The 16,032-nt window shown below is 43.1% G+C and overlaps 1 protein-coding gene across 1 annotated transcript in view; it reads right to left on the reverse strand.

Annotated features, from left to right (window-relative positions):
* arhgap20 (Rho GTPase activating protein 20) overlaps nucleotides 1–16,032 on the reverse strand; it is a 114,527-nt gene that overhangs the window by 28,914 nt on the left and 69,581 nt on the right. The window contains exon 9 of the mRNA XM_033022717.1: nucleotides 4,640–4,825. Coding sequence (XP_032878608.1) covers nucleotides 4,640–4,825 — 186 coding nt within the window. The remainder of the gene's footprint in view (nucleotides 1–4,639; nucleotides 4,826–16,032) is intronic.

A 16,032-nucleotide genomic window follows, 5' to 3' on the forward strand; every position in this document is an offset into this window, starting at 1 on the left:
GCTCAGAAGTGAATCTGGGAACTGATAATCCCATGAATTTTTCATTTCATATTTCCACACTTCATAAGCATACTTAACTGTGCGACTGGGAAATATCCAACAGCCGACAGGCTTTTAAAGGACAATTCCACTGCATTCATCAATACAGCCGCACCCAATGGGGCAGCACAATGGCACAGCTGGTATAGCTGCTGATTCACAATGCCAGCAGAGACCTAGGTTCGTTCCTGACTCAGATACTATCTATGCGAAGTTTGCACGTTCTCCCTGTGACTGCATGGGTTTCCTCCAGCTGTTCTGATTTCCTCCCACAACCTAAAGACGCATGGGTTTGTAGATTAATAGGCCTCTGCAAATTGCCCCTAATGTGTAGAGAGTAGATGCAAAAGTGAGATAACAAACAACTAATAGCTCAAAGGTACACAAAAATGTTGGAGAAACTCAGCGGGTGCAGCAGCATCAATGGATCGAAGGAAATAGGCAACGTTTCGGGCCGAAACCCTTCCCCATCAGTCTGAGAAGGGTTTCGGCCCGAAACGTTGCCTATTTCCTTTGCTCCATAGATGCTGCTGCACCCGCTGAGTTTCTCCAGCATTTTTGTGTACCTTCGATTTTCCAGCATCTGCAGTTCCTTCTTAAACTAATAGCTCAGTTGGCAAAGCGTTAGACTGAACATCTAATGGGCCTGTCCCACTTAGGCGATTTTTCAGGGACTGTCAAGTCGCTGGCAGACGCCAGAAAAAACGGCGACTGGAACGGCGACTATCAAGAGTGGAACACACACACACACACACATCGCTTACTTCAGCAGCCTGTTATGTAGGCGGGGCACAAGGCAAACAGGGGGAGCGCTGTCTGAGTGAAATTCACATGGTGCAAAGCCAATGTGACAGACACACACCGCGATGAAGGTTGGCGCTGTAATTAAGACGGTGAAAGCACAGTGTATGGGAAGGGTCACGTAAGTCCTTTAAAAGAAGGGGGAGAAGGGAGGGAGAAGGAGTGGAGACAACTTTTAAGAAGCCAAAGATACACGGTTCGGCGGACATTAACATTACCGGTCGGTTATCCTTGGTTCTGAAAACTACTGCTTAAAGTTTTTTTCCCTATGAGCCAATGAAATTCACCGGTCAGCACCGGCTACAACCTATGCGAACCTTCAACCTCCTGGCAACCCACTAGGACCTCCTGGCGACCCACCTACGGCACAAGAATTCTCGCTACTCTCCATGGCGGCTTCATTCTGGTCGCCGCTAATTTTGCAACGTTGAAAAATTTGCGGCGACATAATGAGGTTGCAACTAGTTCCCAGAATGTGGGAATCCCTTCCGACCATGAAGGCGACTCCCCGGCAACCACCCGCGAACATGTGGCGACCATGTGGCGACTGCATAGTCTCCTGCAGTCGCCTAAAAAGTTGCCTAAGGGGGACAGGCCCATAAGGATCCCTGGTTCAATCCTGAGTTTCATCAGTTTATTTTAAAGACATTTGGCCAGACATTTAAAAGACATTTGACCAGGTACATGGTTAGGAAAGGTTTAGAGGAATAAAGTGACTTTATCGGAAGAAAGTATTCCATGCCACTGACTATGGAATACTTCATAATTTACTGTAATTTACTTCTGTAAATTTGCTTCTATTGTAGGCAATGGGATAACTATTGTTGACAGAATGTCCTTCCTCAAATTGGTCCCCTAATTTAGGGACATTCTTGCTATTGAGGGAGTGCAGTGTAGGTTTACAAGGTTAATACCCAGGATGGCGGGACTGTCATATGCTGAGAGAATGGAGCAGCTAGGCTTGTACACTCTGGAGTTTAGAAGGATGAGAGGGCTTCTCATTGAAACATATAAGATTGTTAAGGGTTTGGTGACATCAGTGAGTTCGCGGAAGCAGTCACGGACTTCTTTGCAACAATAACCGACAACATCGTCCCCACGGTAAGGGTAAGCACCTTTCCGAATCAAAAACCCTGGGTAGACAGGTCCGTTCATGTTGCCTTGAATGCTCGCACCGCTGCCTACAGGTCGGGCCTGGCATCCGGAAACATGGACGTCTACAAGGTAGAGTCCTACCGACTGCGAATGGCGGTGAAGGACGCAAAAAGGAGGTACAGGGACAAGATGGAGTCACAGATGGAGCAGCAGGACACCTGACGTCTGTGGCAGGGGCTACGGACTGTAACCAACTACCGGAGCACCACACCCTCATCCGCAAGTGTCGGCACCTCCCAAGCAGATGACCTGAACTCCTTTTACGCTCGTTTCGAGATGGGCAACACCACCCCAGGTCTGCCGACTATCGACAATACCGCCAGCTGGCTGGCTAACGAAGCTGAAGGCAGGAATGTGCATACATTCTCGTTGTCCGAGCACGACGTGAGGAGGGCTCTGACACGGGTGAACACGAGGAAAGCTGCAGGCCCCGATGGCATCTCGGGGCGAGCACTCAAGTCCTGTGCTACGCAGCTAGCTCCGGTGCTCACTACAATATTCAATCTCTCCCTGGACAAGTCCGTGGTCCCTGCCTGCTTCCAAAAACCCATCATTGTACCGGTACCTAAAAATGCCTCCCCAGCCTGTCTGAATGACTACCGTCTGGTGGCCCTCACCTCGAGGCTGGTGAAGAAACACATCTGCGCCTTCCTCCCTCGCAACATGGACCCGTTACAATTCGCATACTGTTCGAACAGATCCACGGACGATGCGGTCTCCCAGGTTTTGCACACCGCTCTCTCTCATCTTGACAACCAGAAGGAGGGCTACGTGAGGATGCTGGAGTTCATAGACTTCAGTTCAGCCTTCAACACGATAGTCCCCACCAGACTGGCCGAGAAGCTACTGGAATTAGGGCTCAACACCCCCCTGTGTGCCTGGGCCCTGGACTTTCTCACCACCAGGCCCCAGGTAGTCAAGATGGGAGGGAATGCATCGAAGTCCCTCACCCTGAGCACAGGATCCCACCAGGGTTGCGGCCTCAGCCCCCTATTGTACTCTCTGTACACACATGACTGTGTGGCTAGGTTCAGCTCCAACTCGATAATCAAGTTTGCTGATGACACTGTGGTGGTGAGCCTGATCTCAGACAACGATGAGAAGGCCTACCGGGAGGAGGTGGCTGATCTGGCACTCTGGTGTCAGGACAACAGCCTCCTCTTGAACATCAAAAAAACTAAGGAGCTGATTATGGACTTTAGAAGGGCACACAATCCAAGGACGTACACACCATTGAGGATAAATGGGGATACTTTGGATAGGGTGAGCTGTTTTAAATACCTGGGAGTCCACATCTCTGAGGATATGACATGGACATCACACGCTGCAACACTCGTGAGTAAGGCAAGGCAGCGCCTTTACCACCTCAGGCAATTGAGGAAATTCAGAGTGTCTCCGAGGATCCTCCAGTGCTTCTACTCAGCGGCTGTGGAAAGCATCTTGTCCGGAAATATTACCATCTGGTTTGGGAATTGCTCTGCCCAGGACAAGAAGGCTCTGCAGAGAGTAGTGCGTTCGGCCGAACGCACTATGGGAACTTCACTGGCCCCTCTACAGGAACTATACATCAGGAGGTGCAACTCCAGAGCCAATATGATCATGGGAGACCCCTTCCACCCCTGCAATGGACTGTTCCAGCTGCTACGGTCAGGCTAATGCCTCCGAGTGTGTGAGTGCATGTGTGTGTGTGAGTGCATGTGTGTGTGTGAGTGCATGTGTGTGTGAGTGTGTATGTGTGTGAGTCTGTGTGAGTGTATGTGTGTGTGTGTGTGTGTGAGTGTATGTGTGTGACTGAATGTGTGTGTGTGTGTGTGTGAGTGTGAGTGTGTGTGTGTGTGACTGAATGTGAGTGTGTGAGTCTGTGTGAGTGTATGTGAGAGTGAGTGTATGTGAGAGTGTGTGAGTGAGTGAGTGTGTGTGCGTGTGTGTGTGTGTGTGTGTGACTGAATGTGAGTGTGTGAGTGTATGTGAGTGTGAGTGTATGTGAGAGTGAGTGTATGTGAGAGTGTGTGTGTGAGTGTGTGTGTGTGTGTGTGTGTGTGTGTGTGTGTGTGTGTGTGTGTGTTTGTGTGTGTGTGTGTGTGTGTGTGTGTGTGTGTGTGTGTTTGTGTGTGTGTGTTTGTGTGTATATTGACATTGGTGGAGAGGTGGAATATTGCGTTGGGGACCAGCCCTCCCGTGTGAAGCTGGGACCCAACAGGTCCCACTTAGTCTAGTCTTTCCTATAACATGGTGTCTAGAACTGAACACAATACTCTAAATGCAGCCTCACCAATATCTTATATACTGTAGCTGCAACATGACCTCCCAACTTCTATACTCAATACTCTGACCGATGAAGGCTGATGTGCTAAAAGCCTTTTTGACCACCCTATCTGCCTTTGACTCCACCTTCAAGGAACTATGCACCTGCACTCCTAGATCCCTCTGCTCTATAACATTCCCCAGAGCCCTACCATTGCAGTTGCAGAAATAGGCGGAGAAATGGCAATTGGACTTTAACCCGAGCTAGCTACTCCAGCACTTTGTGTATCATTGAATCCTCAAACCTTGCTTGTACCATTACAGTTCTACAAATTAAGTAAATAATAAACAAGTAACCACATATTGATTTGATTAACCAGCAAGTATGAGGAGTACTAACCAGCCATCTGCTGAAACGATGCTAGGTGACTTGGCTTCAAGATGAATTGGCACTGCATCTCCACTGGCAGCTGCTCCACAACGAACGGCGCCTGGAAATCTCGATAGATCGAGTCCTTGATCCCTTGTGTCCGTCCACTTGCACCTTGAATGCGACTCATTTTAATGCTGAAAGGATATTCATGACCTGTGGGAAATCAAGGAAAAGCGATCTTAAATTCCATTCCTTATCCACTTTCGTATTTTAGATTAGAATTATGTTTTACATATTATGACAACCTGTGAAATTGTTTCAAGTGCCTGTGTCACATCCCATGTCATTTTAAAAACTGCAATACTTTTATGCTTTGCCTTTCATTTTAGATATAATTAAGATAGAATTAATAAGTGGTGTCCTTAAGGAAAACAATCTTAAATAGATGGTAAAAACATTTATAAACTTATATGTCCCGAGTACGATAGCCAGAGGTTGATATCATCTCTGGTTATTCTGATTCTTCTATAAAGTAAATCCATCAGTGAATTCTGAGTTTGTTTCTTGATTGCTTTCTCTGTAATTCAGATCGCCCATTCTATTAATTTAACTGCTCGAGATTTCTTAACCCCGTATAGCAATACACTGACCAGCTGCATACCATCAGCACCAGGTGTGAACACAGAAGATTTTGTCTCCCGGAACAAAGTCTGTTGAGAGCTTTACTGAGAATTCACTGGTATTTAGAAGGATGAGAGGGTATCTTACAGAGACATATACATTTATTAAGGGATTTGACAGGCTAGATGCAGGAAAATCTTTCCCCATGTTGGGGGAGTCCAGAACCAGGGGTCACAGTTTAAGAATAAGGAGTAGGCCATTTAGGACTGAGATGAGGACAAACCTTTTCATCCAGAGAGTTGTGAATCTGTGGAATCCTCTGCCACAGAGAGGGCTGTGGATGCCGATTCACTGGATGTCTTCAAGTTAGATTTAGCTCTTAGGGCTAGCAGAATCAAGAGATATGGGGAAAAAGCAGGAACGGGGTACTGATTGTGGATGATCAGCCATGAAGGGCCGAATGGCCTCCTCCTGCACCTATTTTCTATGTTTCTATGTTTCTAATCGTTCAGTGAGACCATTTAGTACCTGGTATCAAGTGAGATCTACAATAGAAACTTTGAATGCCTTCCGGTTTTTATATTTATATTTATTTATTTATTCAGAGGATTTTGACTCTTTGGAATTCTCTAACCAAACACAATCTCCAAAATTGGTTTTAATACTTTCCATGCCCAAGCAACATGTTGTTGCATGCCTATTCAAAGTCCAATGTTTTAAATTTATGGTATACAGTAATCAAAATGACCATGTTCAAATAGTGATTGTATTTGCAAACTGCAATAACTGTAAGAGTCTTATTGGTTGATTGAATTGATTGATTGATTGTAAGATGCTGTATGGAAACAGGACCTTCGACTCACCCAGTCCATGCCGACCATTGATCAGCCATTCACACCAGTTCAGTTATTCTGCTTTTGCATCCTCTCCCTGCACACCTGGGGGAAATTTACAATTAACCTACAGACCAGCGCGTGGGAGGAAACCGGAAGACTTGGAGGAATTCCATGCGGTCTCAGGAAAAACATACGAACTCCACGCAGCAAACTCCACACAACCTGTTGGGTTGCTTCACAGCTTGGTTTGGGAACAGCTCTGTCCAAGACTGCAAGAAATTGCAGTTGTAGATTTAACCCAATTCATCCCACAGACCAGACTTCCCACCATTGACTCCATTTACAAAGCAGCCAACATAATCAAAGACTTGTCCCACCCCAGTCATTCGTTCTTCTCCCTGCCCCCATCCGTCAGGAGGTACAGAACCTTGAAAGCTCGCACCACCAGACTTAGGAACAGCTTCTTCCCCTCTGTTTTCATGCTTCTGATGGTCCTTCCATAAGCTAAGATACTGCCCTATTGACCTACAAATCAGCATGTCTTTGGGATGTGGAAGGAAACTAGAACACTTGGAGGAATTCCACGTGGTCACAGGAAAAAACATTCAAACTCCACACAGCAAACTCCACACACCTTGTCGGGTTGCATCACAACTTAGTTTGGGAACAGCTCTGTCTAAAGGTTGATTCACCTCTACCGTATTGAGGACTATCTATTGTAGTCGCTGCATCAAAAAGGCTGGCAGCATCATCAAGGACCCACACCATCCTGACCACACACTAATCTCTCCGCTACCTTCAGGTAGAAGGTACAGGAGCCTGAAGACTGCAACGTCCAGGTTCAGAACTAGCTGCTTCCCCACAGCCATCAGGCTATTAAACTCAACTGAAACAAATCTCTGAACATTAATAGACCATTATCTGTTTATTTGCACTATCTGCTTATTTATTGATGAGTGTATATATTTATATAATGGTATATGGACACACTGATATGCTCTGTATTCATACCTACTATATTCTGTTGTGCTGAAGCAAAGCAAGAATTTCATAGTCCTATCTGGGACATGACAATAAACTCTCTTGACTTGACTCTTGACATTGCACTTTGTCTAGGGAATGGAAAGCCAGAGTGAGGGACGTGGGTGGAAGGGGACGGGGGAAAGTGAAGAGCTTTCCTTTTTTGTGTTCTATTCTGACAAAATCCCTTTCTTGTATCTGTTTCATCTTCTGGAATATGAAGTTTCTCTTATTGCTTTGGCACTGTTTATTAAGTTTACATTTCCAACATTCAATTAGTTTCTGATATATCTGACATATCATCTGGATGTGATTTGGACATTTCACTATTTTTTTATGAGATGTAATTTTTCATCACGATCCAAACCCTCACCTAAAGATCATGGGTCACTTTAATTCCCTTGCTTGCAACAAATTCTTCAGCGAAATCTTTCAGGAAACGGTATCCACTAAATCTGACAAAATATTGCATATACTCAATCTTGATCTTGCCACCAATTTGATACCATCCAAGACTCTACTGCCCTAACATACACCAGGCTTCATTCAGCCATCACCCGTGTGCAAACTGGTCTACTTTGACTCCCAGGTAGGACGTTGATCAATTTTAAGATTCTCATCCATACTTTCTAAGCCTTCCACATTCCTTTCCTGTGGACTCACATTTCTTGCCTTTTCTCCCATTATCTCACACAATTTTGTCTCCTTTTCATTTCTAGTCTTTGTCCACCCACCTGTCAATAATCCCCCTCACTGTATCTAGCTATCACTTGACTGGCTTTGTCCCACCCCTACCTCTCTTCCAGTTTCTCTCCACCATGACAACCAGTCTGAAGAAGGGTCCCGAACCGAAACATCACCTATCCATGTTCTCCAGAGATGCTGCCTGACCTGCTGAGTTACTCCAGCACTTTGTGTCCTTTTGGGAGAACGGTTTAATTTATTTTAGTTTGAGATACCGCATGGAACAGGCCCTTATGCCCACCAAGTCTACGCCAACCATCACCCGTTCACATACATTTTATGTTGTCCCACTTTCGCATCGAGTCCCTGCACATGAGGGGCACATCTAGTTTCCACTCACATGCCAAGGGTGTGCAGGTTTGTAGTTTAATTGGCCTCTGTAAATTGCCCCTTATGTGCACAATCAATCACAATCACAATAATACTTTATTAGCCAAGTATGTTTTGCAACATACGAGGAATTTCGTTTGTCAAGTCATACAAATAAAAAGCATCGGAAAACACAAAATCCATTTTACATAAACATCCACCACAGTGCCTCCTCCGCATTCCTCATGTGATGGAAGGCGAAAAAAAGTTCAAATCTCTTCCCTTAGCTCTCCCGCGGTCGGGAGCCTCGAGCCCTCTGTAAATGGAACGATCTTGACTCCCGTAGCCAGTGCCATTTGTGCCGTCCGCATCGAGGCGATCAGCTCCTGCATCGGGGGGGATGTCAACTCCCCCGCACCGGACGATAAGACCCCACGTCGGGGCTGGTCGAGCCTCTGCGTCGTTGGAGCTTCCCGACTAGCCTCTCCCGAGACTGCGAGCTCTTGTGGTAAATCGTCAGGCAGCGGAGCGCCCGGAGATGCAATGCGAAAATTAATCGCAAGTCCGGCAAGGTAAGAAACTAAAAAAAAGTTTCCCCCGACTCCTCCCCCTCCCCCCACATAAAACAAGCCGGAGAACATTTACAGACTTTTAAGACACACTAAAAATAAAAATAAGACGAAAAACACACAGACTGTTGGCGGGGCTGCCAATCGTGCGGCTCCCCTGGTCCATGAGGATCCATGAGAACGCAAGTATTTGCAAGAGGTGATCAATGATAGCTAATCCACTGTACAGAAGTGTACGTTATAGTTAGCTCATTACACCAAAGCTGAGACATTGGAAGGACATGCTGCTCCTCCTCCTTAAACAGTCTATGTTTAGTCTTCCATAATATGCTGGATTTGATCTCAATGAGGCTACGGGTGCTTTTTTCGCTGCCAGGTGGACCTCCATATCAAAGAGCAATCTTAAGAATGAATTTGGTATATGCAGATCATTAAATACAGTAAGTAGCATAGATCAGTTGAAAGATAACTGGCTATGCTTGTAATAAGATTATATGTTGAGAAAGTGAAATAAGCAGCATAAATGGTTTGAAAGGTAACTGGCTAGGTTTGTAATAATATTATATGTTGGGAAATTGTTGGGGAGCTGAAAGTTGGTTGAAACAAATTGCCTGTTTATAACATCTCCTGCCCTCTCATAATCATAAAGGCAAACAGCACAGAAATAGGCCCTTCAGCCCAATTCATACATGTTGACCATGATGATCCATCTAAGTTTGTCCCATTTGCCAGCAATTGGCCTGTATTCCTCTAAACCTTTTCTATCTATGTACCTGTCCAAATGTCTTTTAAATGTTGTTGTTGTACCCGACTCAATTACTTTCTCTGGCAGTTCACCTGTCCATAATATCTCCTGCTTCATGTTGTTATGCTGTGCATGTTTAAACACCCAGAACTGTTGGTACAAAATCCCCTAAAATTCAAAATGAGAGTATTGAGACTTTGGGAACATTCAAAGTCCTTATACTTTGGGAATTCATTTTTTTTAAAATCTCACTTAGTTGTTATATTATTCTGATGCCTCTTTCAACTGTTTATGGCCAATCTTACAATCCACAACAGCCGATTGATGAGTAATTCTGTTTTTTTGTCATGAAAAGGATATACCCGATGCTCTCCGATTTACGATGCTTCGACTTACGATATTTTACCTTTAGGATGGTGCAAACGCTTGGCACAGCAGCGAGCCACAGCTCACTTCCGGTCACGTGATCGCATTGTATTAAATGCGTTTTCGACTTGCGATATTTTCAATTAACGATGGGTTTATCGGAACATAAGTCGAGGAGCAGCTGTATTCAAGTTACAGCTCAAATGTTATTTTCTGGAGTTTTTAGCTGTGTTCAAGCTGTGGTCTTTTGAGTGCTATACAAACACATCCATTTAAGATCTTACCAAAGTTTTCAGTTTAAATCATTCCATGTATAATTACAGTAAGGCACCGCACGATGGCGGCCTCGCCAACGGTCTGCCTTCGTCTTTTCCTTCCTTGTGTTTTTAGTTTGTTGTAAAATGTATGTTTTAGCTTATCTTTAGTTTTTGTACAGTATTTGTGGGGGGGGGGGGATGCGACTTTTTCCGTGTCATATCTCCGCCTGCACTGCGGCCTAACATCGTGGAGTTGGTGGCCTCTTGTTTGGAACTTCTAGAGCTCCAAAACCGCGGAGCCTGCAGACTTTACCATCTTGGAGCGGGCGATCCCTTTGCCAGGGGTCGGCCTTTAATGTTCCAACCTGCGGGAGCTGCGGACTTTAACATCGTGGCACTCGCGGTCTCTGATTAGGGACCGATTTCGGGTACTCCAAGCTGCAGGAGTTTCGACTGTCCCGATGAGGGAGCTTAGACCCAGCCGACGTGGGAGCTCGATCGCCGACTGCGGATAGTTCGACTCCCCGCGGGAGAAAAGGAGGAAAGAAGATAAGACGTTATTGCCTTCCATCACAGTGGAGAATGTGGAGGATGTTTATGTCAATTTTTATGTGGTTGTGTGTCTTGTTGCTTTTTTGTTTTGACCAAATTCCTCGTATGTTGCAAAACTTATCATATCTTATGATTATGATTATGATGATGATTGTTACACCCCAATTTTTGCTGTGTTCATCCTTTGTCTTACTAAATAGATTTTAAAGCCTGTGTAGAAAGAAACCACAGATGCTTGTTTATACCAAAGATAGACACAAGTGCTGGAGTAACTCAGCAGGTCAGGCAGCATCTCTGGAGAAAAAGAATGGGTGACATTTCAGGTCCGGACCCTTCTTTAGAGTGGTTCCAACCCGAAACGTCACCCATCCTTTTTCTCCAGAGGTTGTAAAATCTGTTTGTTTCATTTATCATTCTTCAGACGTTCTACGTTTAAGGCCTGCAATAAACATTTCATGGGATAATTTTCTTCTATACATAGATCCCATGATTTACACTGCACAATCAGCTTATTCTATATTGAGACTTTGGAGATATAACAATGTCTCACTTCTTATACAAACTAGATACCAATCTTTTCTTCCATGTTCTTAGTTTAGTTTAGTTTAGAAATAGATCGTGGAAATATTCCCTTCAGCCCACCACGAGCACCTGTGCACTAGCTCTATCCTACACTTCTTCTTCTTCTTAAGCCCTTGGAAGCATAGGCCATTGCCAAATGTCCTCCATCTCACTCGGTTATTGGCAGTTCTTTCGAGATCTCCCCAGTTGAGCCCACTCTCAGACATTTTTATTTATTCATTTTTTTATTAGAAGTTAATACAGTACAAAACAGTACAGTGGAACCTAATTTTAGGTGCCAACTATGTCATACCATAATCCATTCTATGTACAACCTCTACTTTTATGTTTTGAGACGGAAGTAAGCAAGACAAGAAAAAGAAAACAATAGAAAGGGGAAAAAGAGGAAAAATAGATGGTAGAGAATAGAAAAACGTGAAGTGTGTATATAAAAAAAAAAGAAAAAGTGGAAAGTAGAAATAGGAGAGAAGGCTCCTTAAAAGAGAAATTTTCAAATCTGTATTCGGAGATGTAGATCTATCCACGGCATGAACTGAAATCAGCAATCTTTACTGTACAGCTGCATCACATGATTCCAAAAAGTCGATGAAAGGAGACCAACTCCTTAAGAATTGGTCATATTTATCTATTAGTCGGAGTCTCATTTCTTCAAGGCGTGCTATGTCCATCATATTCCTAATCCACATTTTAACAGTTGGTATGGTTGTATTTTTCCAAAATTTAAGTATCAATTTCTTTCCAATTATTAACCCATAATTATAAAAAAAGTTTTGGTCTTTATTTAAATTGATATCTTCTACTATTATTCCAAATATAATCCATTCCGTTTTAGGTTCTATTGTGGACTTGAAAAGCTTTGTAAATATATCAAATATATCGCTCCAAAATTTATTCAACTTTGTACATCCTACAAATGAATGTGTTATATTAGCGTTTTGAAACAAACATTTATCGCATCTGGGAGAGGCGTTTGGATAAAATTTATTCAACCTCGTTTTTGAAGAATATAGTCTATGCAATAATTTGAATTGAATTAAATTATGTCTTGCATTAATAGAACAATTATGTGTGTTCATCAGATACTTCTCCCATCTATCCTTCGAGATCTTTATCATTAGCTCATGTTCCCAATCTTCTCTTAGTGCTTCTGTTGAGGGTAATTCTCTATTTAATATATTATTATAAAAGTATGATATTAGTTTTTGTGAATCAGCCTTAATATTCATTGCTTCTTCTAAAGGGTCTAAAATATAGTTTGAAATCTATGTGTATATTTCTTCATAAAGTCACATATCTGTATATATTTGAAATATTGATTATCCTTCAGTTTAAATTTTAATTTTTAATGTTGAAATGATAACAGTTTGCCCAATTCATACATATCCCCTACTTTCCTAATCCCCAGTCTATCCCATTGTTGATATATTTTGTCGATGAGAGATGGTTTGAATGCGGGGTTGTTCAATATTGGGGTTAGTACTGATAGATTATTTAATTTCAAGGATACTTTTATTTGTTTCCAAATTCTTATTGTATTGTGAATAATTGGGTTCTTCTTATATATGATACTATTCAATTTTATCGGTGAGAGCAAGATCGTTCCTATATCGTGCGGATAGCACTCCTCTTTCTCCATTCTTATCCACTCCAACTGCTGAGTGGAACTATCCAACCAGTACATTATGTTCTTAATATGCACTGCCCAGTAGTAATACATAAAGTTAGGTAATGATAAACCCCCAACATCTTTAGGTTTACACAAATGCTTTCGTTGAATTCTGTGTGCTCTGTAATCCCATATAAAATTAGTGATAGTAGAATCATTTTTATAGCGTTAATTCTACCTATCAATGAGAGCGGGAGCGTTTTCCAAAATTTAATCATATCATTCAGTTTATTTAATAGTGGCATAAAATTGGCACTAAATAATGATTTGTGTCTTCTCGTAATTTGAATACCCAGATACTTGAATTTTTCTGTTGCAATTTTGATGGGGAATTTTAGTAAGTGTCTCGGATCCTGTGGTTTTAAAGACATAATTTCGCTTTTATTCCAATTTATTCTATATCCTGAAAAAGAGTCGAATTCCTCAATTAGTGTTAATAAGGTGGGTATACTCGATTGTGTATTAGTAATATATAAAAGGATATCATCAGCGTATAATGACATTTTATTCTTTGAGTCCTTAGTGTTATATCCGTGAATATTCGGGTGATTTCTAATCCTTTCGGCCAGCGGTTCTATCATAAGGGCAAATAGCAATGGTGATAAGGCACAACCTTGCCTCAGACATTTCTGTCTGGACACCTCTTCTCCAGTTGTTCCTGGGGCGACCTCTTTTCCTTTTTCCTTGGGGGTTCCATTTCAGGGCTTGCCAGATGATGTTTGTGGCAGGTTTCCTGAGGGTGTGTCCAATCCAACTCCATTTTCTCCTTCGAATTTGTAAGTCAATGGGCTCCTGGCTTGTTCTTTTCCACAGGTCCACATTGCTTACTTTGTCTCTCCACCAGATGTTAAGTATTCTCCCAAGGCAGGTGTTAATGAATGTTTGCAGCCTGTTTGTCAAGTCAATGCAAGTCAAGTTTATTTGTCACATACACATACGAGATGTGCAGTGAAATGAAAAGTGGCAATGCTTGCGGACTTTGTGCAAAAAGACAAACAAACAAACAACCAAACAAACTACAGTGTGTTTTGTTGTTTTCCATGTCTCAGATCCATACAGCATCATCTGTTTCACATTTCAGTTAAAGATGCGTATTTTGGTATTAATTGAGATGTGTTTTGAGCTCCAGATCTTCCTGAGTATGAACATCACGCTAGCCTTATTGATTCTACTTTTTATGTCTGCCTCTGCCCCTCCGGTGATGTCCACAGCATTGCCTAGGTATGTGAATGTTTCTACCTCCTCTAGAGCAGTGCATAAGGATAGGGTTGCTGGTTTTGGAGTGGATCCTCATCACCTGTGGCTTTGCTGTATTGGGTGTAAGACCACGCTATTGGGTGTCTATCCTACATGCTAGGGACAATTTACAGAAGCCAACTAACCTACAAATCAGCAAGTCTTTGGAATGTGGGAGCACCTGGAGAAAACCCGCATGGTCACAGGGAGAACGCACAAACTCTGTACAGTCAGCACCTATAGTCAGGATCGAACCTGGGTCTCTGGCGCTGTAAAGCAGCAACTCTACCGCTGCGCCACCCAACAGTTCTACAGTTATTTCTGTAACTACTACAAAACATCAAAAATCCACAACTTTATCTTGAATATTTTGTTTTATTTTCATACAATCTGGCTGGGAAAACTGAACAAAGATATTTAAAATTCCACTTTAGGCCAAATCCTTCTTCCCTTATCTTTATTAGGTTTGACTGACCTGAATGTGAGCTTTGCTTTCAAATTAAATCTGACCTCAAGCAGATTGATGCTCATCATATGTTCCAGATAATTACTGCTGACAAACTAAACTGAATTGGGATATCTCTAAAGGTCAAATGTGCAAACAATCGAAAATATTTTTTTATATCTGAAACATAATGCTGAGATTTCTTCCTTTTGAATCATACTCTACATCTTACTATATGCATGGTGGTGCAGCGGTTGAGTTGCTGCCTTACAGCACCGGAGAACGGGTTCGATCCTGACTACGGTTCAGACTACAGAGTTTGTACGTTCTGCCTGTGACCTGCATGGGTTTCTCTGGGAGCTCCGGTCTCCTCCCACACTCCAAAGACGTACAGGTTTATAAGTTAATTGGCTTGGTAGAATTGTAAATTGGCCCGAGTGTGTGTGTGCCCCCCTTATTGCATGTGAACCAATCATAGTAGAGTAGCATCATTAACCCCACCTTACTGTATGCTTTATATTAACACCCACTTCCTACATTAGGTAGCCTTGGAAGCAGTGATGATGAATTAACAACTAACAACCTGCTGTACCGCTTTACTATGTGTTAGAATTAAAGATGACTTTAAACTCCAGACCAGTGTAACATAATCATTTACATGGTGTCAGACAGCGTGAAGTGACCCACTGCGTCCGTATATCGGGTTTTATTTGTGTTTATAAGTTTCATTTATATCACCATGGCTCACTTGTACCGAAAGCCAGTGCAGCTCATCTTCGATTCTGACATCGGGGAATGATGGAGGCTATTTGAAATCGACTACGAACACTATATCAACATCGTCCATCGTAATGAACCAGATGCTGTCAAGACTTCTTTTCTACTAAACTTGGCAGGACCGGAGGCTCTGATGAGAGCGCAGACCTTTGACCACGCGCCAGCCATTCCCGATGCCAACGATCAGGTAGTTGTACCTGCTGAGACTGTGCGTGACCCCAATGTTTTACTGCGTAAATTCCGTGAACTATGCGACCTACCCTCAAACCGTATCTTAGAAAGAGCAAAATTCTTCGCGAGACACCAGCTTCCTGACGAGCCTGTGGAAAGATTTATTTGTGACTTTAAATATATGGTTCAGCGATGCCGCTTCAGGGTCATGTCAAACAAATTAATCAGGGACAAGCTTGTCAGTGGCATGACTGATCAAAATCTAAAGACTGAGTTGCTGCGGAATGCTGACTTAACCCTTGAACAAGCTGTGCATGCCTGCCGAACGTCTGAGATTGTGGATCCACTTAGTGACCAGTTTGACACTCAGAAGAAGACCATAAACCTGACGGGTTTCAACAAACGAGCCACACCGACAGCTAACAGAAGATTTATGAATGAACCACCGCAAACGGCTAACCGGGGATTTACCAATGAGTCTCTGCAAAGATGCCCAAATTGTAACTATTTCCACAACAACGGAC

This window comes from Amblyraja radiata, chromosome 6, assembly GCF_010909765.2.
Source record: "Amblyraja radiata isolate CabotCenter1 chromosome 6, sAmbRad1.1.pri, whole genome shotgun sequence".
NCBI lineage: Eukaryota > Metazoa > Chordata > Chondrichthyes > Rajiformes > Rajidae > Amblyraja > Amblyraja radiata.